Below are 21503 nucleotides of genomic sequence, written 5' to 3' on the forward strand. Positions count from 1 at the left end.
CAACTATGGAATACTGAAACTTGATCTAATTGCATTTTCAGAATAAGAATTGTTTCTGATTGAATTCAATGATGTTATCTTATCTATGTAGCCAATCATAACTAATGGGTAATATTTCAGTTAGTTGTATAATAATTTTCTGTTGATGCCTGTGCTTGATTACTTTTGAATTACTTGTTGACTTAACACGTTCTTTGTCTCTTTACCTTCAGAATTCTAGTTGAACAACTGGAAAAGGTGAATGTCAGTCAAATGGAATGTGATGGACAAATTGCTTTCTGGATCAATGTGCATAATGCACTTGTGATGCATGTAATGTTCACACTCCATGATCAAAGTGGTTTTGTTTTGCAAATTTTCAGCACATATAACTTTCTTCGTCTGTTGACAGGCATATTTAGCTTATGGAATTCCCCAGGGCACTCTCAGGAGGTTAGCCTTGTTTCACAAGGTATTGTTCTTTATTATTCTATTGTATAATGTCTTGAAGCAAATTCTGAGGTTATAAAACATTTTGTGAAATTTTTCATGCTGATTGCGAGTATATCTGACTTTGGAATTTTGTCTAGACCATTCAATCGCCATGTTTACAAGGGCCAATTAAATTCTCTCTTTGTAGCCACACCAGCGTCACGAAACCAGAGACAGACCCTTCTTTTCTGCACATTCTACTAATTAATTCCAAGTAAAATTGCCACGCCAGTCTAGGACATTTAGGTGATGTCGAAGTGAATGCAAACATGCGATATCAGTCGTAGAACTTTGGCATTTTTCATCTTATTGATACAATTTCACTGTGATATCACCTTTTATTTTTATTTTACATAGATATTGGATACATCGTGCCCTATATGAATTCATGTGTTTATATGTATAGTGCAGGCTTCTTACAATATTGGCGGTCATATCATAAGTGCAAATGCGATAGAGCAATCAATATTTTGCTTCAGAACACCCCGCATTGGACGGGTACTCATCTTATCCTAATGAGTTACAAGGTTTTTGAATACATTGTCAAGTAATTGAATATAATGATCACTCAAAGATGTTTTTCTGTTTTTTGCCTGTTGGCGGCAGTACGCTTCACTTGATTTGCATCTGGTGCTTGCAATGATGCAATCTATGCTTTTGTAGAACTGTAAATATGATTAAATCTTCTCTTATGATCTTGCAAACTTAGAGGATTTGCAGTATAACATTAGAATCAGAAGACAACTTTATAAACACCAATAAATTTTAATACTAATATTGATGGGATGCTTAGACCATCAGGACCTCTTTTTTATTTGTTTCCCCATCTAATTACATATTTCTATTTTATGTTTTGCCGAATGTAGTGGCTTGAGAGCATTGTGTCCACTGCAATGAGGAAGAAAAATGGTGAAGAAAGACAACTTATCAGTTCAAAATTGGGTATCACTGATTCCCAACCGCTTGTCTGCTTTGCCCTTTGTACTGGAGCATGGTCAGATCCTTTGGTAATTTTTCTCCCATTTATATTTTTTCTTCCATAAAATTGCAGTTCCACTATCACTAGGAAAATATGATGTTAGTCATCTACTCATGTAGTGCTTTTCTTATCGAGTCTACATAACTGCTATTTCAAAGATGAAGCACAAGTATAAAACAAATATGATATAGATTTAATTTGCATCCATAATTCTCCTCTCTTGAGGATGCACACATTTTAAAAAGTGGATCATATGTTTTGTTGTTATAAATGCTGCAGCTTAAGGTTTATTCAGCATCAAATTTGAAAGAAGAACTGAACACGGCCATGAGAGAGTTTCTTCAATCAAATGTAGTTGTGAAGAAGTCACGTAAAGTTTTTCTCCCAAAGTTGATGGAAAGGTTCTCCAAAGAAGCATCAATCAGTTTAGATGATCTCCTTGGATGGGTTACGAAGAATGTTGACAAGAAGCTCCATGATTCAATACAGAAGTGCCTTGATCGTAAATCAAATAAAAAGTCATCTCAGATCATAGAATGGCTGCCTTACAGTTCTAGGTTCAGGTACATGTTCACAAAGGATCTAATAGACAAGCCATGGTGGGTATGACATCTTACTCCTCTTTAAGAGATTCTTATATGCCATGGATCATACATGGTTTGAGAAAGCGAAGAAATGATAGTAGGTGCTTAAAGAAAATTCATGTACATTTTAACAAAATGAGATGTTAAGTACTAGATAAACCTACTATTACTATATTTGAAATTCATACCTAACAATTTGTACTAATAAACTCTTTAAGCTTAGATGCTGTAGATTTGTAGATTAGAATAATACACAGTATCATCTTGTAGGATGGATCAACAGAGGTATATTAATGGTGGCATGCGTGTGTGATGATAGAATGGCAAAAAGATTGTAGATTTTTCCGCCTCCAGAAATTTGACACGTGTTGAGAAGCACTGAAATATTCAAAATATGAAATACTTAGATAAGAGTGATTATTATTATTGGGAAGGAAAAAAAAAAACCTTCTACACAAGTACACAACATGGGTCTACCCCGATGGATTTTTAACGTTTATACAAGATAGACCGATAGATGTGTTATCAAATTATGAAGCATTAATTTTTGGGGGTTTCTGCCGATATTATAAGGAAAAAATTCTGCAGTTATTTTATATTTTTCTGTAATTGGATTTCAATATATTTGCTGAAATTCTTATTGGCAATTTCATAATACTCTATATTAAGGTCAAATCCTTAAAGTTCTATAATTTACAAAAATAACATTTCTATGTTATATAAAAATTCATTTACCACCACAATATATGATTTTGGTTTAGGTTTATTTAAGTTCTTATTTATTTAGGAAGAATTTTAAAAATTCGCGTCGCATACTTCGTGTTTACGGAAAAATGATGACCGGTTAGAATAAGATGGGTTAATGATTGCTTTAGGCTTCTAAATACTCAGCTCAACTCAGTTTTCGTTCAATTATGTGGTCTTTAATAATAAAAAAATACAAGAAAAACATGCCATAAATAACAAATATTAATATTTTTTATCAGTGTAATTAGATACCTTTAAAAATTATTCATCATTTAATTTTTAAAAGAAAAACTAAAAAACAAATAATTTTTCATAAAAAATAAATAATTTTTTATAAAAATAAATATTTAAATTAATTAAAAATATTATTTAAATAAAAAGACTAACTAAAAACTAAAAATTTAAAGCACAAATAGTATTTCTCTTTTTTCATAATATAACCATAACATAAATAGAAGTTATAATGGAAACAATCTATCATGACAAACAATCCTAAGCATCTTTTTAAGTTTAATTAGTAAATGAAGGAATGGTGGGTTTTTTTCTGAAATAAAATTAAAAATATATTATTTTCAAAAAAAATTATTTTAACTTTAATTTTTGAAATGCTTTTTTTGTTTAGGATGAGTTTGCTCGACCAATTTTACCGTTATACTCCACAAAATTTGGTTGAGACCGAAACTCAAATTTTTAAAACTGCGTTTGTTTAGAGATATAAAATTGTGTTTAACAGAGAAGACATGGATGGAGATTTATATATCCAGAAACATTGAATTAGTGTATTTTGTATTCACAGGAAGGACATCGAGACACTAACAAGGAACATAACTTATTTTTATATTTTCTTTTATTATCACTTATTAATTTTTTATAATTATATTTTTTATTATTGTATTTTTAATCTCAGATTTTTGAATGAAAAATATAATAAACTGGATTTTCTTAATTTGTTATAGTTTATTATTAAACATAATACAAAAACACAAAATTTTATGACTTTGTCTTTTATGTTTTATTCTCAGTATCTTATCTTATCATATTTTCAGAAACAAACGCAGCTCAAGAGTATATGGGAGTAACAAACATGACTTTTTCAACATTGTCGACCATAATGGCAACTATTATCATCATCTCCAGAAATATACAAGTATACAAGAATAAGCCATATGTAACGAGAATTTTTTTTATTATAAATAAAAAAATCATTATTTAAAAAAAATACAATATATTTATGTGTACTCTTATGTAGTCTTATGTATTCTGAAAATGATGATAATAATTGTTATTGTCCAAGCTTAAAAATTTGAGTCGGTCAATTATTTTTTGAGAAGTGGAAGCGAAGTTCATAATTTATATAAGACAAACTTTATTAATATTATGGAGTTAGTTAGAGTATAAAGTAAATTTACCTAGAATTTTAAAAAACAAATGTATCTACAAAATTAAAATTCAAATAACTTGTTTTTAAAAATAAATATTTTTTAATTTATTTTTTTAAAAAATCTAGTAATAGTTGATTACTTTTAAATTGTAAGATTAATTATAACATCTTTAGGATGATATATAATATAATAAGATTATTAAGATCCAGATGCACATACAATCTTGCCACTTGCCATATCCAACCCTCCGGATTTATCCATGCGCCGTTGGATTAGACTATCTAATCCACCACGATGACAGAAAAATATGACACATATGCCCTTCTCTACTCAAATTAGTGAAATAACCAATCATCAATGTGTACGTAATGCTGCGTTCCAAAGGAAGCAGTTTTGAATTTAACCCTAGACTAGACTAAGTACTAGATACTTTTCTTATTATCTAATCAGGACCACCCACGTGGGACGTTGCAAACAACTTCCACTTTACATCCGTTGGATCTTGTCTACTTACAAACAAACCCACTTCTTTTTAATTTTTTCATTTCGGATTCCCATCGCTGACATCTATTTTCTCTAAGTTAGGAAAAAAGAGTTAAAAAAGCCATAAATATTCGCAGTCCTTTTTTCTCAGCCAGTGAACAACACAACACACAAAAACCCGAACAGAAAAGAAAAGGGAAATAAAGTAAAACGAAAACAAATCCACTCTGAAACTAGTCAGCATCACACTCTTCGGTGTCGTTTCATCCTTCTGCTACGCTCGCCGGAACCCTAATTCGATCCGCCGGAACTCGAATCCACCGGTGAGGTTCAATTGACCACACCTGCTCGTTGTTATCTCCGTTTATTTGCTGTGTTGTTTTTATCTGTACTGAAAATTTCACTGACGAAGGGATTTTTGGTATTTCTGAGGCAGTAGATGAGTTTACGATTGGGGAAAAGGTGAGATCAAAAGGATTGGATTTCCTCGCCGGATGGAGGGAGGTAGCGTCTCTAGACTTATTTGTACTGGTACTGTTCATGTCCGACTTTCGAGTTACTTATTACTATTATTATTTTTCCTTTTTGGTGTGATTAGGGCAAACGAAAATTTGCTTTTGTTTTTTCTTTTCATTTCTGCATTGAAATGGCAAGTTTTGTGTGAAAGATGTTTACTTTCGTAGCCACTTGAAAAGGACAATTCACGCAGAGAATAAATTGTTCCTGAACTGCTTTTTAATTGAACTTTTCAGGTGGTAATTTTTTATTTATTGGTCTCTATTACTTACGTTTTTGTCTGTATAGCTGCGAAGTGTAAACAATCGTTCTGATGGTGTAGATTTCTCATATGAGACAAGACAACAATAGAGTTCAGTTCACTTGGTTTAGGATTTCAGCTTCTTCTTTTCCAGTTTTGTCAACATGTAATTTTTTTTGAAGTGGTTGATTGTTTCCGTTTTTGCGTCACAAAATAAAGAAGATCATAATTGCCATGGTGGCTGTATTCCGAAGATGCTGTTTTGATTGTATGATAGGATAACGATGAATCTATCTCAGTCATTTCTGAAATAAAAAAACTTGGTCTCTTTCAATTATTTAGGTTTACTTGGTTTTTTCCTCTGACATAATGTTCTTACAACAAAAATCTTCAGATAACTAGACAGCCTAGCTACTGCTCATCTATTGTCTTCTTCAAAGCATATATTTTGTATTATTGGAATCACATAGTTATATTACTACCGGAGAAACCAAATTATTTGGAATATGATGGTTTGATTTTCTTTTATTGAGGCTTGTGAGGTAAGAGTTAAACATCTTGTGAATGGCTTTACAATTCTGAAATGTTCCTTGCTGTGCTGAATATGGTATATTCTTATGCTGGTTTCATCAAATTGAGATTCTATCTCACCATGTTTTGTGTGGAATGGTAATCTCAATTTATTTGTTCATCTTGGTATATGCATGTTGTGTGCATGATGATGATGCTCGGTGAGGGATGAGTATGTAAATGTGATTGATCTTATGTGAGCCTCTTTTTCTTGCATATTTGTCTCTTTTCATGAATTTCTGCCCATGTGTGCATATATGCACATCGAGTTTGATCTCACACCCTTCTCATTTTTTGTTTTAGGGATACACCCATGGATTATGATGACAATGATTTTCAAAGCCAGAATCTCCATTTAGCTGGTGAAGGGAGCACCAAATTTCCTCCAGCATTAAGGCCATATGCGCTCTCTAAGTTTGATTTTGATGAAAGCCTTCAAGGGAATTTAAGATTTGATAGTTTGGTCGAAACTGAAGTTTTTCTTGGCATTGAAAGTAACGAAGATAACCAGTGGATTGACGCATTCTCCCGAGGGGGTAGTGGCATAGAGTTTAGTTCAACTGCTGCTGAATCTTGCCCCATATCAAGGCATGGAAATATTTGGTCCGAGGCCACTTCCTCGGAATCTGTTGAAATGCTATTGAAATCTGTTGGACAGGAGGAGTTTATTCCTAGACAAACTATTATTCAGGAATCAGATGCCTGTGATGAACTGGCCTGCATAACTAAGCAAATGGACCCCCATCCAAAACGTGACGATAAAAATGAATTTAAAGACAATGTTACAGATTTACAGCCTCCTGGAGGTAGTCATGGGAATTTGCCTGGATTGAAGGAGGATGTAAGAATGGAGCAGCCTCTGGATGGAGTTTCTGAAAGTCATGAAGTTGGACCATCTATCGGCGGAAGTTTGGGTAACCTGGAACCAAGTGATATTCACAGAAATATTGACTTACCTGTTTCCGATGGGAATCCAACTATCTATAATGATAACAGGAGTAATACTACAATTCTAACTGAAGCTGAGACTGCTGCTGACATCTTGCACAGTGACAAAACCCAAGTTGATTCATCTGTATCTGGGGTGCAAACTCATGCTACTGAAGCATCTATTCAAAGTGTGGTTGATGAGCAACAAGGTGCTTTACAAACACCAATTAATAAACAAGACTTGGATGGAATCACGGATATGGGTGATGCTCATCATCCCGAGGTATCTCTCTGTTCAATTGCCACAACAGGCGCTTTGGAAGGTGGAAGTGTAATTGAAGCCCTTGAGAAGGGGGTAAATATTGTAGAAGATTCGTTACAGAAAGAGGAAAGATGCACTGAAGATGATCTGTCTCGAAACCATGCAAGAGAAGATGTAGTTGTCCTGAAGGATGAGTTGATGCCTGATCAATCTGCACTAGCTACGCAGGAGTTGCCAAAGGTTTCAGAAGAGGATTCTACTTCTAAGGGACCAGGAGGTGAGGCCACTAATTCCACTTGTGAGATTTCTCCTAATCTCAAGCATAATGTGGATGTTGTGGAGAAGACAGATTTTGGTGAGTGCAGTGTCACTAAGGAAAATAAGTTATTGAACACTGGTGGCCACATGGATACAGAGATGTTATCAAGGAAGCCAGAGAATTTTGTTTCTTCAGAGGGGGTAAATGACATTTCTAAAGTAAGTGAAGGAGTTTTGGGTGACCCAGCTCAAATATGTCAGAACAGTGAACCTGACAGCCAAACTAACCATGAAAAATTTGATCAAGACACATCTGTCAATGACAAAGAGAGTAAGACCCCTTCTGAGTCTGGTCCAAACCATAGTGATATTGACCAATCACATCCTGTAGATAAGAGAGGTGGTTTGTCATTGCCAGGCGAAGGCATTGTGCAAACTGGGTTGACAACAGTTGCTGTGCCAATTAATGTCACACCGGTCAACAATTCAGGTATTTTTCAACTGAAATTACTTTCAATGTATCGACAATGCAGAACATTTTAATACTATCAGTGAATCATATGATGGCTCACATAATCACATTTTACATTTTACAAACTTCTAGTGGTGAAGGTGAAGTATTTAAGCTACCAGAGTTGTGTCACTTCTTTGGTGATTGAGTAAAATGTTCACATTGATTATTTTGATTCAGAAAAAATAATTTTGGCTGAATCTATTTTTGGACCTGATTCATTTTAAGCCCCTAACATATAAGGTATATTTTACATCTTATTTTCCAGCTTCACAGGTTATTGTGGAAAATGTTAGTTCAACATCCTGTGAAATAGTTCCACCTCCTTCTGAACAAGTTGTTTCCTCTCATGAAGCTACTAGTCACAATGATTTTCAAAGCATAACTGTTCCTGGGCCTGCTGTTGATGAAAAGGAAGAGTCTGCGTCCAAATTACCTGAAGAAGCTGGAACTTCTGCCCCTGTTGAATCTTCTGAAAGGGATACTGCTCCTTGTACTATTTCTGGAGCTGATAAACATCATTCATCTGATGCTTCTAGACAAGTGTCATGTGAGACAGTAATCGACTGTCTGCATAACGTTGAAGGGACCAGTGGTACTGTAAACACTGCTGAACCTCAAGGGAAAGTAGATGATAAGGATATCCATGGATGCAATAATGAAGATGGTGTGCCTCCAGTTCTTCATGAATCAACAGATAAACTGGGAGATGGTGTCAAATTTCCTTTTAGTAAGGATGACAAAGGGAATGCACAGAACAATGATGCCAAGTCATCTTCAGGTAATTCTTATTCTAGTCTAGTTTTCCACTTATGATGAAATTGCATTTTGATTGAACTTAGCATTGAATTTTTATGTACCCCTTGTCAAATGAGTATATTTGTCTTGTTATGCCATACTAGTTTTAAAAATGCTCTGATCACATGGTTTCATTCATTAATTCATTAATCTTTTATCAGAGAGAATCAAATGCTAACATTGTGGCTATGGCTCTTCCTGTTTACTAATCTACTGTTCTGTGAACATGAAATTTATTTGTTTATTATTGTTTCTTTTGAGACTGCATATTTGCCTGGTAAAGACGATATTGAAATTTTTGGTTGAAAAGATTTTGTGAAACTCTTTGAATTTGAATTACAACACCTCGTGGTGGTATATTTATGGATATATTGATATAATATGTGATGCTGATAAGGATTTGTGGAGTCCATTGCTTGTTCTTTCTGTCACCACATCCATTCAAATTTAGTCCTCTTTACAACATTTTCTTTGCAGGTGATGACATTGTACCAGGAAACAAAACTTCCTTATCTTCTGCTCCTTCACATAACTCTTGTGTTGAGTTGCAAAGCTTTCCTGCTAATAATTCCCGCCCTCCCATTAGTACAGTTGGAAGCCCTTCTAAGACTGATAAGGATAAGAACCAAATTAAGGTTTCTGCTAGTCAGAATCCCCCAACTTCTCAGGATCTGAAGGGAGAAAATGCTTCCAAAGCTGAGAGCAGTTTGACTCCAAAATTACATCCTGCGATTGATTCGTCCATAAAAAATGTCATGGATATGAACCAAGAAGATATTGGCAAGAGTCAACCAGTTCCAGTTCCTGTTATTGCAGACAAGAAAACATCTACTGTAAGTCTTGTTTTAGTTTATAATCCAGGCCAGAATTTTGTTATCCCGTTGGTGATCTTTTTATTGCATATATTTCCTGATCGAGTTTATTCTTAAATGTGCAAGTGGTCTTGTTGAAAAATGTAATATATAAAATGTATATTATGTGGTTTTCAAGGTAACCTTATAGGCATAATTTATTATTTTTCTCTTCTTTATTATCGAAGGCTGTGGATGGTTCTCCTAAAACTTCTGGGCGACGACGTGCTTCAAAATCCAAAATTTCTGGAAATATATCCCATGAAAGCCCACAAATACTGGATGGAGTGGCAGCACACAGTGTTCCAAAATCTACCCCTGAACGCAAACCTAGGCGGACATCTAATAAGAAACCTGGAAAGGAATCTTCTACAAAAGGAGGTCGGGTGAAAGATACAACTCTAGGTAGACAGTCGGATAGAGGTGATAAATCAACCAATGTCTCCTTGAGCCCATCTCCTGGTTTCCAGCTGATGCAATCAAACGAGGTGCAGCAGTATGGGCACATTGATCCCAATAGCTCAAAGCCATTTGCTCTTGTAAATCCTTCAACATCTAGCCTTCCAGATTTGAACACTTCTGCTTCTCCACCTGTTCTGTTTCAACAACCTTTCACAGATCTACAACAAGTACAATTGCGTGCCCAAATATTTGTCTATGGAGCTTTGATGTGAGTTCAAAAGTTGGTTAAGTTCTGTCATTTAATATTTTATGAATCATAGTTGTATGTTGTGTGCTTGCTCTTATGAATCACCATCATGCATTTTATTATGAGACCTGGCATGACCAGACCTGATTAATGGAAAAGTGGTCAAATCTCCACTGCTTGTATTTGTTAGGAATTCGGGTAATATGGGGGTGCCTGAAGTCTCAAAACGGGACTCGGGGAGGATGGGATGCTTGATGGTATATTTAGGGTTCTTTTCCCTTGACAACTAGCTTTTAAAGTGTGGTTCTCCACTTTTCATAGGTGCTTAACAAGTATTCTAAGTTCCTTTCTGTTTTAATTGATGTGTTGAATCTCAGATGTGTTCCATGCCCTTTGTTCAGTTACTGTTATCTGCAGCCAAGTTGCTTGCTAATGTTAGCATAGAACGTTCTAGACCCTTACAGCATGATAATCAATTGTAGCAGTGACTTTTGTTTGATGTTTATACAGTCAAGGCACAGCACCTGATGAACCGTATATGATATCAGCTTTTGGGGGACCAGGTTAATTTTTTTGTTTGTTATGATCTTGTTGCATCTCCTTCTTGACTTTTTTTTTTTTTTTTTTTTAACACAAGATTGAGTTTCTAGACATTCTTTTAGATGGTGGAAGGAGCATTTGGGAGAAGGCCTGGCGTGCCTGCATGGAAAGACAACATGGTCAAAAATCTCATCCTGTTAACCCGGAAACACCTTTACAATCTAAATCTGGTACGAGTAATTTTAAGTTTTTAACACACACACACACACACGTGTCTGCTGATATGATTTAGTTGTTTGACCCATTTGAGATCTGCAGGTGCCAGAACTGCTGATTCAGCTGTTAAGCAGAGTACTGCTCCAGGAAAAGGTATCTCATCTCCACTTGGTCGAGGCAGCAGCAAGGCTACTCCAACAACTGTGAACCCCTTAGTACCTTTTTCATCTCCCCTTTGGAATCTGCCTACTCCTTCTTGTGATTCCGTGCAACCTAATGCCCTTGGAAGAGGTTCTGTTGTGGATTATTCACAGGCACTTCCTTCATTGCATCCTTACCAAACTCCACCTCTGAGAAATTTTCTTGGACACAACACATCTTGGATATCCCAGGCCTCCATTCGTGGACCCTATATTCCTTCTGGCTCTCCTGCACCCGATAACAGTGCCCATGTTTCTGCATCTCCTTTCTCAGATACAATTAAGTTAAGTTCAGCTAAAGGACCTTCTCTGCCTCCCACATCTGTCATAAAGAGTGGTACTCCTGGTCTTCCTGAATCGAGTACTAGTATTCCAAGTACTACAATAGGTTCTGTTTCTGCACTTGATGCAAACAATGCGACAGTATCACTTCCTCAACAGTCTTCAGATCCAAAGCCAAGAAAAAGAAAAAAGATTACGGTGTCAGAGGATTTTGGTCAAAAAACTTTGCAATCACCACCTCCTGTTGTTACTACTTATGTATCTACTTCTGTGGCCGTTGCAACCCCTGTTGTGACTCTGCCCATAACTACCGGTGAAAAATCAGTTGTCTCTGTACCTCCACTTGCTGAACGCCTCAAAATTGACCAAAATGTGGAGAAGCGGATTCTGTCAGATGAGTCTCTTATGAAAGTTAAGGAGGCCAAACTACATGCAGAGGAAGCTTCTGCCCTTTCTGCTGCTGCTGTGAATCATAGCCTAGAGATATGGACCCAGTTGGATAAGCATAAGAATTCTGGGTTGATGCCAGACATTGAGGCTAAACTAGCTTCTGCAGCAGTTGCTGTTGCTGCTGCTGCAGCTGTTGCAAAGGCAGCGGCTGCAGCTGCTAATGTTGCATCAAATGCTGCAGTTCAAGCAAAATTGATGGCAGATGAAGCATTGATCTCATGTGCCTCTGATAATTCCAGCCAATTTAATAAAATATCTCTTTCTGAGGCTACAAGTAACTTTGGACAAGCTAGCCCTGCTTCCATCTTGAAGGGTGCTAATGGAACCAATAGCCCTGGTTCTATCATTGTTGCTGCAAAGGAAGCTGCTAGAAGGAGAGTGGAAGCTGCTTCAGCTGCCTCAAAAAGAGCTGAAAATATGGATGCCATTGTGAAGGCTGCTGAGCTTGCAGCAGAAGCAGTATCCCAAGCAGGAAAGATTGTAACTATGGGTGATCCTTTGCCATTAAGTGACTTAGTGGATGCTGGTCCAGAGGGTTATTGGAAATCAGCTGGAGAGTCTTCTCAGCATGTTGGATTATCAAAAGACATGACCAGAGATCTGGTCAGCATTGACAATGTTGGAGACATTCCTGAAACTTTTAATACTCATAACAGAGACATTTCATTGGTTGGCATTTCATCTTCTATCAATGAAAAGAATTCAAGAGGGCCAAGAGGCCGCAAGGTTACAGAGTTAACCAAGCCAGTTGATGTGGTTCCTGAATCTGAACCTCAAATACAGATTTCTAACACTGTTAGCGATGGAAATGAAACTGTGGAGGGCAATAACTTCAAGGAAGGCTCTCTTATAGAGGTTGCCATTTATTTTATTTATAACTTTTTTTTCTGTTTACTAGTTAAAATTTCCAGATTAATGGACATGCATTCATTGTTTTTATACCAACTTTGATGATGATTAGGTACTTGCTTTCATTGAATTTTGTGTGCCTGGTTTACCTTTTACCAAATAATGTTTTTCCTAGTAAACTGAAGCTAGCATATATGCAGGTTTTCAAAGATGAGGAAGGATATAAAGCAGCATGGTTCACAGCCAATATTTTGAGTTTTAAAGATGGTAAAGCTTATGTCGGATACACTTCGCTTGTAGCTGTTGAAGGTTTGTCAAGCTTATGAATACTTGTATCAATTTTCTATAACATATGTTAAGCAGATTCCTCTTGCAGTTGAACTGTTGGTGTCAATTTTACATTCTTAAATTGTCTTTCATGTATCACTGTTAATTATTTATCTTTTTTAAACTTATTTATTTGAATTTAAATATAGTATCAAATATTAAATCAAGAAAAAATTTATTTCAATTCTTATTTATACATGTTTTAATTGAAGTTTTTTTCTCTTTGAAAAAATGTTAAAAACCCAATCCTTGGCCATGGTCTACCAAGCAATATTACCATCGTTTTGTTTGTACTGGGGATTTGAATATGAACTTTATTCATTTTGGATGAATGATCTAAAAAAATTAAAATAAATTAAATAATTGGGGTGTTGATAAAATATTTATGTTGAAAAAAGATTAGTTAACCAATTGGATGTATACATGTTGGATGTAATGAATCACTGGCCATTATTCATTTATATATCTACCAATTGTGTTTTTAACTTCTAATTACTGTTAACAACAATGTGATTACAAATTTAAAAGGAATTGCTGTCTTCTAGGTGCCGGGCCCTTGAAGGAATGGGTTTCTCTCGAAGCTGAAGGCGACAAACCCCCCAGAATACGGGCTGCTCGTCCTCTCACTAGTTTACATTATGAAGGTACTAGGAAGAGACGTAGGGCAGCTTTGGGAGATTATGCATGGTCAGTTGGGGATAAAGTAGATGCTTGGGTACAAGAAAGGTATAGTTGCCTACAATTTTGTTCTATTTTGTTATTTATTACCGATGAGATCTATACTTTACACTGTTATGGTGTATGGATAAAATATAATATCCCCAATTGCTCACTATTGATTTCTTATGCGATATTCTTGGTGATATTCTTGGTGTTGGTGGGTTTGATTAGCTTATGGAATGGGGTTTTTTAATGAGGAAGAGAGACATGGTGAGTGAGAGAGATGACACTGATTAGATAAATTCCAAGCAGTGAAATAGATGTTATTGCTTAAAATTTCCAGGGAATTTCCCTTTTCTCTTCACTTAAAAGATCTAAGTGAGTATTGTCTGCAACCTTTAAATAAATAACTGAGGAAGATGAATATGGATGTTAAAGTTCTATGTTTGGTGGTTCATTTTATCAGCTGGTGGGAAGGAGTAATCACGGAAAAGAACAAGAAAGATGAAAAAACGTTCACCGTTCACTTTCCTGGTATGGATATTATTTGATTTGATAGTGGTTTATTTCTGTTTTTGGTTGTTTAAGGAAATATAATTCTGCTTGATCTTCTGCAGCTAGTGGAGAAACAACAGTTGTCAGAGCTTGGCATCTACGTCCATCCCTTATCTGGAAAGAAGGAAAATGGATCGAGTCTTCTAAGGTGGTAGCAACTATTAGTTCTACACAAGAGGTACTTTTAGTTCCTTCTTATGCTCTCAGCTTACCTACATGCCGGTTTTTACTAAGTTGTACATTTTGCACACAGGGTGATACGCCTAATGAAAAAAGACTTAAACTCAGTAATCCTGCAGATGTTAATGGACAAGATAATATGTCAAAGAATATTGATGCTACGGAGTCATCAAATTCTGATGGGTTGAGATTACTTAATTTGACTGAAAATGAGAAAGTATTTAACATAGGTAACAGCAGCAAGAATGAAAATAAATTGGATACACACAGAACTGCAAGGACTGGTCTTCAGAAAGAAGGTTCTAAAGTGATTTTTGGTGTTCCTAAACCTGGGAAGAAAAGGAAATTTATGGAAGTGAGTAAGCACTATGTTGCACAAGAGAGTAAAATTAGTGATAAAAATGATTCGGTTAAACTTGCAAATTTCTTGATGCCACCTCAAAGTTCAGGACCCCGAGGGTGGAAAAATAGTTCCAAAAATGATACCAGAGAGAGACTAGGAGCCGACTCCAAGCCCAAGACTTCAAGGTCAGGGAGACCACATAGTGCATTTGGTAGAGCAATCCCACCAAAAGACAATCCATCAAGTGCTTCTTCTCTTAGCAGTGATCTACCAGGTCACACAGAAAGGATCAAAGATTCAACTCATTTCAAGAATGCATCCCAGGGTGAAAATCAATTGGAAAAAGCACCCTACACTACGGATGGAGCTACACAGGGTCCAATATTATTTTCATCACTGGCAACTTCAACAGATGCTGTTCCCGCTAAAAAGACATCCACATCAAGAGCGAGTAAAGGAAAACTTGCACCTGCTGGTGGCAAGTTGGGCAAGGGTGAGACCGAAAAGCCTTCAAATGACCCCATTAAATCAACTTCTGATGCCATTGAGCAGCCTCGTAGATCCAATCGCAGGATCCAACCAACGTCAAGAGTAAGTTCTATAACTGAACTATGTCCACGGTTGCATGTCTAATATAACAATCTTGTCTTGACTTTTACCAAGCATATGGACTAACTTTAAAACGAATATATATGTGGCCCCTCCTTTTGAATCTGATGTGGTGGTTGACTTGTTGACAGCTATTAGAAGGATTGCAGAGCTCTTTAATCATATCAAAGATTCCGTCGGTTTCACATAATCGTAATGCCTCTAAAGGTATAATCCATATATTAGTATTTTATTATGTTCATTACTGATGGATGAGTCGTTTTTTCATCTTATTTCGTTGCTCAACTGTAACAGGTAATAACTAGGGTTGAAAGGGAAAAAACATGCAATGACGCGAATCTCAGTTAAAATGGCGACCCGTGATAAGATGATGGACACACCCAGCATAGATGTGTATATTTATAATAGGAATTTAGGAATGAATGAAAATTATTGCTTCCTTTGAAACTTTAGGCAGACTAGTCTAATAGATGGTCATATTGATTTTTAGTCTTATATTTAAGTATGACTTGATCCCCCTCCAAGTTTTCTGGCACTGTATATGGAATTTCTCCGTACTCGTCTGTAGAGGTTTTATGATGGAATGATAACGTGTTCTGCGCAGTAACCACTTCCTTTGCTGATTGCTGGCCGATCCAGTTTTACGCTTTGCACCTTTTCTGCTTTAAGGCGTTTCGTTAGTATAGGCTGAGAATTTCTTCGTTTTTATTGATATTCACGCGGGAAAATGAGATATTTTAGTGAATATAAATAAGAACCAATGTAACTTATTCACCATCTGTGTTCTATTAATTTATCGGTTTATGCTTTCTTAGCATGGTTTTCCAGTTTTCCTTGATAAAATTTCTAGATGTTACCGTTGACATTGGCCTGTGCTTCAGGACGGACATGCAAAATTGGCTTTAATTCAACTTAGAATTGATTGATAGAAAATTAGAGAAACTAAATCAGGTTGCAAGACAAACGACACTAAAGGGCTTAGATACAATTTACACTTGGGCATTTATCTATCAACATTTGCAACGTATTTGATGTCTTCAGGATCCAAACTTGGCTATCAACCAACCACTTGATCCCCCTGGTGATCTTTGAAAGTGAGACGGGATTGCCGTAGTATTGCAACTTCCATCAACACAACGATACTGATAACAAAGCGAGTGGGGAACATTTTTCCTCACCTAATAACCTCCCTGGTCCAAAATTCTATTCACCTTAATAGTGTGCCGACCCTTGTTCCCTTCACGGTGAATTAAGCTTTTCCAGTCAGATTTGCCTGAGGCCGGTATCCATCTCTGGCAAATTCATCCACAGATGTTCTTTCACAAATACACGAGGCAGGATATTCATGAAACTCTCCTCGTCCAGGTCTCATCTCATCTGGCTCTCCCATGAATCCTCTCTGGCATGACTTAACCTTTTTGGCAAAGGTGTCCCAGTCCATCTTATGCCTTGCCATAAACAGAGAGCTGAGCTTCTTTGTATTTGGTCTAATGGTTCTCTTGTGACCCATGTATCTCCTATAAAAAATGCAATGAAAAGTTTATTGGAAGCATGATAACAAGTAAACCAACAAAATTGGAAGAGCTGTAAATCTATAACCCACTGAAGCACATGTGGGCGAGAATAACTAGAGATTTTAAAAGCAGGAGTTGTAAATCTACAACCCATTGAACTTCTTATTCAACTTCAAATTTTCAGTTATGAGATGCGTTGTGTGGACTGACTTGTACCTCCAGACTTTTTACATCCCTAATTTTCTAGATGACTGCCAAAATTACAAACTTAAAAAAGTTACAGTTCTCCCACCTGTTTTCCATCGAAAGTGAATAATGCATCAAAAGTAACAGCATTTTATGACAGAATAATCATATTTGTGGCACTCCTTAACTAATTGCAATTCAAAAGATCCACATTGCAGCCGTTATTTCTCTCATCATCCCAACGTTCTCTTCAGCCTTACGATCCCCTGTTGAAGGTTTGGTTCATGCTATCCCCCCCCCCCCCCCCCCAAAAAAACAAAAAGTCCTCATTTGAATCTAATCACTGACAGCTCACACTTAAGTACGATTTGATGCTGCTGAACATTGTTTTTTTAGCCCAGCATTCGTACTTTTGTTAATGATAATTAAGAAGTCTATGTAATGTAGTAAATTAATAAAACGAAGGAATCAAAGTAAATTTATATTTACCTTCTACCTGCAATAATCTTGGCCATATTACCATTGTTATTGGTGACAAATACATTGCTTTCATCACAAACAATGTAGTCTATAGCAGCAAGGCGGGAAGAGAAGGGAAGTAAAGGTTTCAATTCTTCATCGGCAAGCATCTCTTTCGTGTAGATGTTAGGGAAAAGATCCTTCAGGGGTTGCATAGTTTCATCCCCACCATATATTTCACCTGATGCAACATAGAGGTATGTGTTATTTGTAAAACCAAGTGCCCGCAGCATTAACCCTACTTCATGAGGAGTAAGAGGACATTTCCCTCGCTTTCGCTCTCCATCAGCACTTAAATCCTGTATTATCATGAAGCAATGGCTCATTTAGGATATGCATAAATAAACAATGTATGAATGTTTTCAACTGCTTAAGAAATTCAGCAAGTATTAAGAAAAGACAAAACAGCATAATTCTGCTAGTTGAATGGCCAAGTGTTTATCATTAAATGTCAAAAGGATTGTAGTCTTACTGGTAATGTTGTCCACCTTTTTCTTATTTCACCAAGCTCATGTTTCTCTTTTTCTCCGCCACCATAATAACAACGTGAAAATGCCAGCATATCCGGTTCAAACCTGTCATATATCAGTTTAAATGGTGCTATGAGAATCCAAACATTTCATTTTAAGTCTTTATTCATTTATTCCATTTCCCATTTCATAATGAAAGAACAATAAAGTTTGTTATTAACTCCAATAAATTGCATGATAAAGTTGAATTTCACTCGTCCACTTCCTTAATAACTCAAAGTAGAAGTAATAATTCAACATTTTCTATTTAATCCACGTAATCAACCCCACCTAGTGGGATAAAGCTTTTATACTTTTGTTGAAAGAATTACAATGATTTTCGCCTTTCACAACCAATACAAGCTTGTCTCCTTACCAAGAACACTGTAAGAAATTACTAAACAGGAAAAATCAGATACCTCAAGTGAACTGCTATATAACGGTGTGCCATCTTCTGCATTCTCATAACAATTTTTTGACCTATTTCTTCTATAGGTTTTGTAAACCTCAGTGCATGATAATTAACTCGGCAACGTAGTTTTTGTAGTTCCTCATCAAGGTTATTTGCTAGTCTATAGTCAAACTTTGTCAATTGCACTACCTGCAAAAATATCCCAAATGTTAGTTAGTGCATTCAACTTAATAAAGACATCCAGTAAACTGGCAACCAATTAATATAGTTTCCTCATGAAAGTCATTTCAATGAAACAAAAGAACTTCTAGCAAAATAATAGTATTAAAAAAAGTATCTATTACAATAGGTAATGGGACCATACCTGTCGTCTCAACAGTATTGGCAAAACTTGATCCAGATAATATTCAGGTTCAGATTTTCTTGGGACGCGCATTGTATATGGAGGTTTCTCCATTGATCGCATGAACTTATCGGGGACCCTTTTGACAATTGTAACATCTTTTGCAAGAGAAGAAATGAACCAATCAACATCGAAAATATCGTGGAAGTCACTGCATTTAAAAAAAAAACAGTAAGTTTATTACAAGAACGATAATTAACTAGATTCTCATAATTATAACCCGGGTTTAGGGAAAGAATTATAGGATCTGCAGAATACCTGTCATCCTTCCAATAAGAATGATGATCCAATTCGGGCACAACTAGTGTGGCATTAAGAATTCGTGCAACAACAACGGCATCTGTTATCTGGATGCAGGAACATGATTTTCATTTTCACATATAAAACTTATTCATTATTAGTTATTACTAAAGGAGTTTAAAATTGCTAGAACAATTAGGGGGCAGACAGAGCTGAGCTAAGCCTCATATTCCATGAAAACCACTGAATTAGAGCCAATTAGCCTACAGAAGATTGTTAATAAGCTTATATCTTTGTTAAGCTCTTAATCAGTAGGGGAGAAGCTAAGACTGCAGAGCTATTACAAAAGTCTTACTATTATGATTAGCACATTGTAAAACTCATCTCCTGCTTACCCCAGTTCGTTGTTGGTTGAGCCCTCCGCTAGTTGCAATAAGCAAGTACCCATTTGACATTTGTTCACTCACAGCAGCTATTTCATCCCATTACCAAAATAAGAAAGAAAGTAAATTATTAAAAAATCAGCAAAATCTTGAAGAGATCACCAAAATAACAAAACGTTGCTCTTCATTTAATAAGGCAAAATCACATCCATTGCAAACAAAGTAACCAACGCAACAACCCTCTACTTATCTCCTTTTATGGCAACAAGATAGCATCAACCGAAACATCCTAAAATTCTTGGGAATTCATGAAGGAACAATCACTTGAATTTTGTTGTTATATACTGTAACTAACACATTTTAATAATGAATAGACTTACGGGCAAAACGGCGTCCCCTTTCACTGCATCCATAGAAGTACTTAGAATACTGCGATTCCCAAATATCAATCGGCGAACGATAACTCCCATCCTACAGAAATGATAACGGCTCTGGCTCTCATGCAAAGCTAAAACTTGGAATCAACGAATAAAGAAGATTAGGACATTGGTTGTGAACATACCAGGGCGGAGTAGAAGGTGCGGTGTTGGGAGTACCATTCGAGATCAGAAGCCATGTGACCGGTGAGAAGGGAAACGATTCCTAAGCCGAAGAGCATGAACCAGCAGAGCATGGAGCGCCAGATCGGCTTCCTGTGGTGAAACGGCGTCGTATTGGACCTCCAACAAACATGCTTGGTTTTGGTGTTGGGTTGCGATGAGAGAGCCAGGTTTGTCCACAACAAGCTGAACCTCCACGCCTTTCCCACCCCTACTCCCATTTGCTTGGGTCACACAACACGCAAACCTCTAACCGTCATCCTTTCCTTCATTCATGGCAATCCCCGTTGTCCATTGCTATAGGTGTTTGCGTAAATGACTCAATGAAATCAATGAATGCAAGTAATGTTGTTGCAGTTGTTGGAGCTGAACGAACCCTAAGTTATTTAGGGCTTTTGCGAGGATTTTATTGTTGCAGCAATTATTGGGTATGGATGAGTGTAGAAACTAGAAAGTTTATAGTATAGTGTGATATGCTTTAAGTGTGTGTGTTGAGGAAGCAGGAGGCACCAACACATACTTGATCACTGTCGCTTCCATTTTCCGTTTTTCTAGATTCAAAGTCTCTGCAATTACTGTTACTACTTTGCTTCTAATATTAAATTATTATTTTATATATCTATAAATATTATGTATCTTAAATAGTTACCACCACCACATTCATATGGTGGACACCTCTAATCTCTCTCTGTTATCATCGCCCGTCTGTTATTATTGGGATTACATGGCTCAATTAAATATGAATTAATCTATAATTCAAAGTGATGGTAGCTAATAATTTTATTCAAAATTCACCCAAGTTGCAATTTATGCACGTAGTTGGTGTATCTTTTTACGTTAAATACAGTTGTAATTTTTGAATAATCCAAGCTTATTCTAACTTGAAGATGGAGAGTTAAACAGAAATCATGGAATCAGTGAAGAAACACGTGGTAGTTTTATTTTTCATTTAGGAAAGAGAGACAGAACAGGTGAATTTAATGTGATGGGAAGAAGAGAGCATGGGAACAACAGCTGTAATGCTAATTCGAAGCACAGATTAACTATAATAGGATTAGAAAAAGGATCTTATACCAGATAGCTTCCATAATATGTTCATTTAAGTTACGATGGACCCACTAATTATTTCGATAGAAATTATTTAGTTAGTTAGGATTATATAGATAGTGTATTTGAGGGAAAAATTAATGAATTGATATTTAATTTAATTTATAATTTTTTTTTCTCTAATTCAAGGAAAGATTCCAACAGTCTTTTCAATTTAAACCGATGACATTAATAAAAATAAAAATAAT

The 21503-nt window shown here is 36.1% G+C and overlaps 3 protein-coding genes across 14 annotated transcripts; 2 read left to right on the forward strand and 1 right to left on the reverse strand.

The window, feature by feature from the left end:
- The first annotated feature begins 212 nt into the window (after positions 1-212).
- On the forward strand, positions 213-2388 carry LOC112801508 (uncharacterized). Its single transcript, XM_025844287.2, has 5 exons — positions 213-312; positions 392-451; positions 883-969; positions 1338-1478; positions 1730-2388. The coding sequence occupies exons 1-5, from the start codon at positions 253-255 to the stop codon at positions 2057-2059; spliced, it is 678 nt and encodes a 225-aa protein (XP_025700072.1). The 5' UTR covers positions 213-252; the 3' UTR covers positions 2060-2388.
- Positions 2389-4522: 2134 nt separating this feature from the next.
- Positions 4523-16050, forward strand: LOC112801509 (protein SWOLLEN 1). Of its 12 annotated transcripts, none has more exons than XM_025844295.3 (16): positions 4523-4969; positions 5083-5177; positions 6277-7913; positions 8203-8715; positions 9210-9565; positions 9772-10253; positions 10743-10795; positions 10895-11002; positions 11091-12775; positions 12970-13078; positions 13642-13822; positions 14223-14290; positions 14374-14489; positions 14565-15425; positions 15575-15650; positions 15738-16050. In XM_025844295.3, exons 3-16 carry the CDS (start codon positions 6287-6289, stop codon positions 15746-15748), a joined length of 6246 nt encoding a protein of 2081 aa, XP_025700080.1. In that variant the 5' UTR covers positions 4523-4969; positions 5083-5177; positions 6277-6286; the 3' UTR covers positions 15749-16050. The 12 variants fall into 12 exon arrangements, with proteins under 12 accessions (XP_025700080.1, XP_072093321.1, XP_025700075.1 ...); XM_072237220.1 differs by having other exon boundaries at positions 4640-4969; positions 5083-5150; XM_025844290.3 differs by having other exon boundaries at positions 4707-4969; positions 5083-5150; positions 10883-11002.
- A 289-nt stretch (positions 16051-16339) lies between these two features.
- Positions 16340-21159, reverse strand: LOC112801510 (O-fucosyltransferase 29). The gene is made up of 9 exons (XM_025844297.3): positions 20172-21159; positions 19990-20080; positions 19622-19698; positions 19245-19333; positions 18948-19137; positions 18591-18772; positions 18135-18237; positions 17633-17961; positions 16340-16960 (listed from the first exon to the last, which is right to left on the reverse strand). Exons 1-9 carry the CDS (start codon positions 20427-20429, stop codon positions 16693-16695), a joined length of 1587 nt encoding a protein of 528 aa, XP_025700082.1. The 5' UTR covers positions 20430-21159; the 3' UTR covers positions 16340-16692.
- Positions 21160-21503: the final 344 nt, after the last annotated feature.

This window comes from Arachis hypogaea, chromosome 5, assembly GCF_003086295.3.
Source record: "Arachis hypogaea cultivar Tifrunner chromosome 5, arahy.Tifrunner.gnm2.J5K5, whole genome shotgun sequence".
In the NCBI taxonomy this organism is placed as follows: Eukaryota; Viridiplantae; Streptophyta; class Magnoliopsida; order Fabales; family Fabaceae; genus Arachis; species Arachis hypogaea.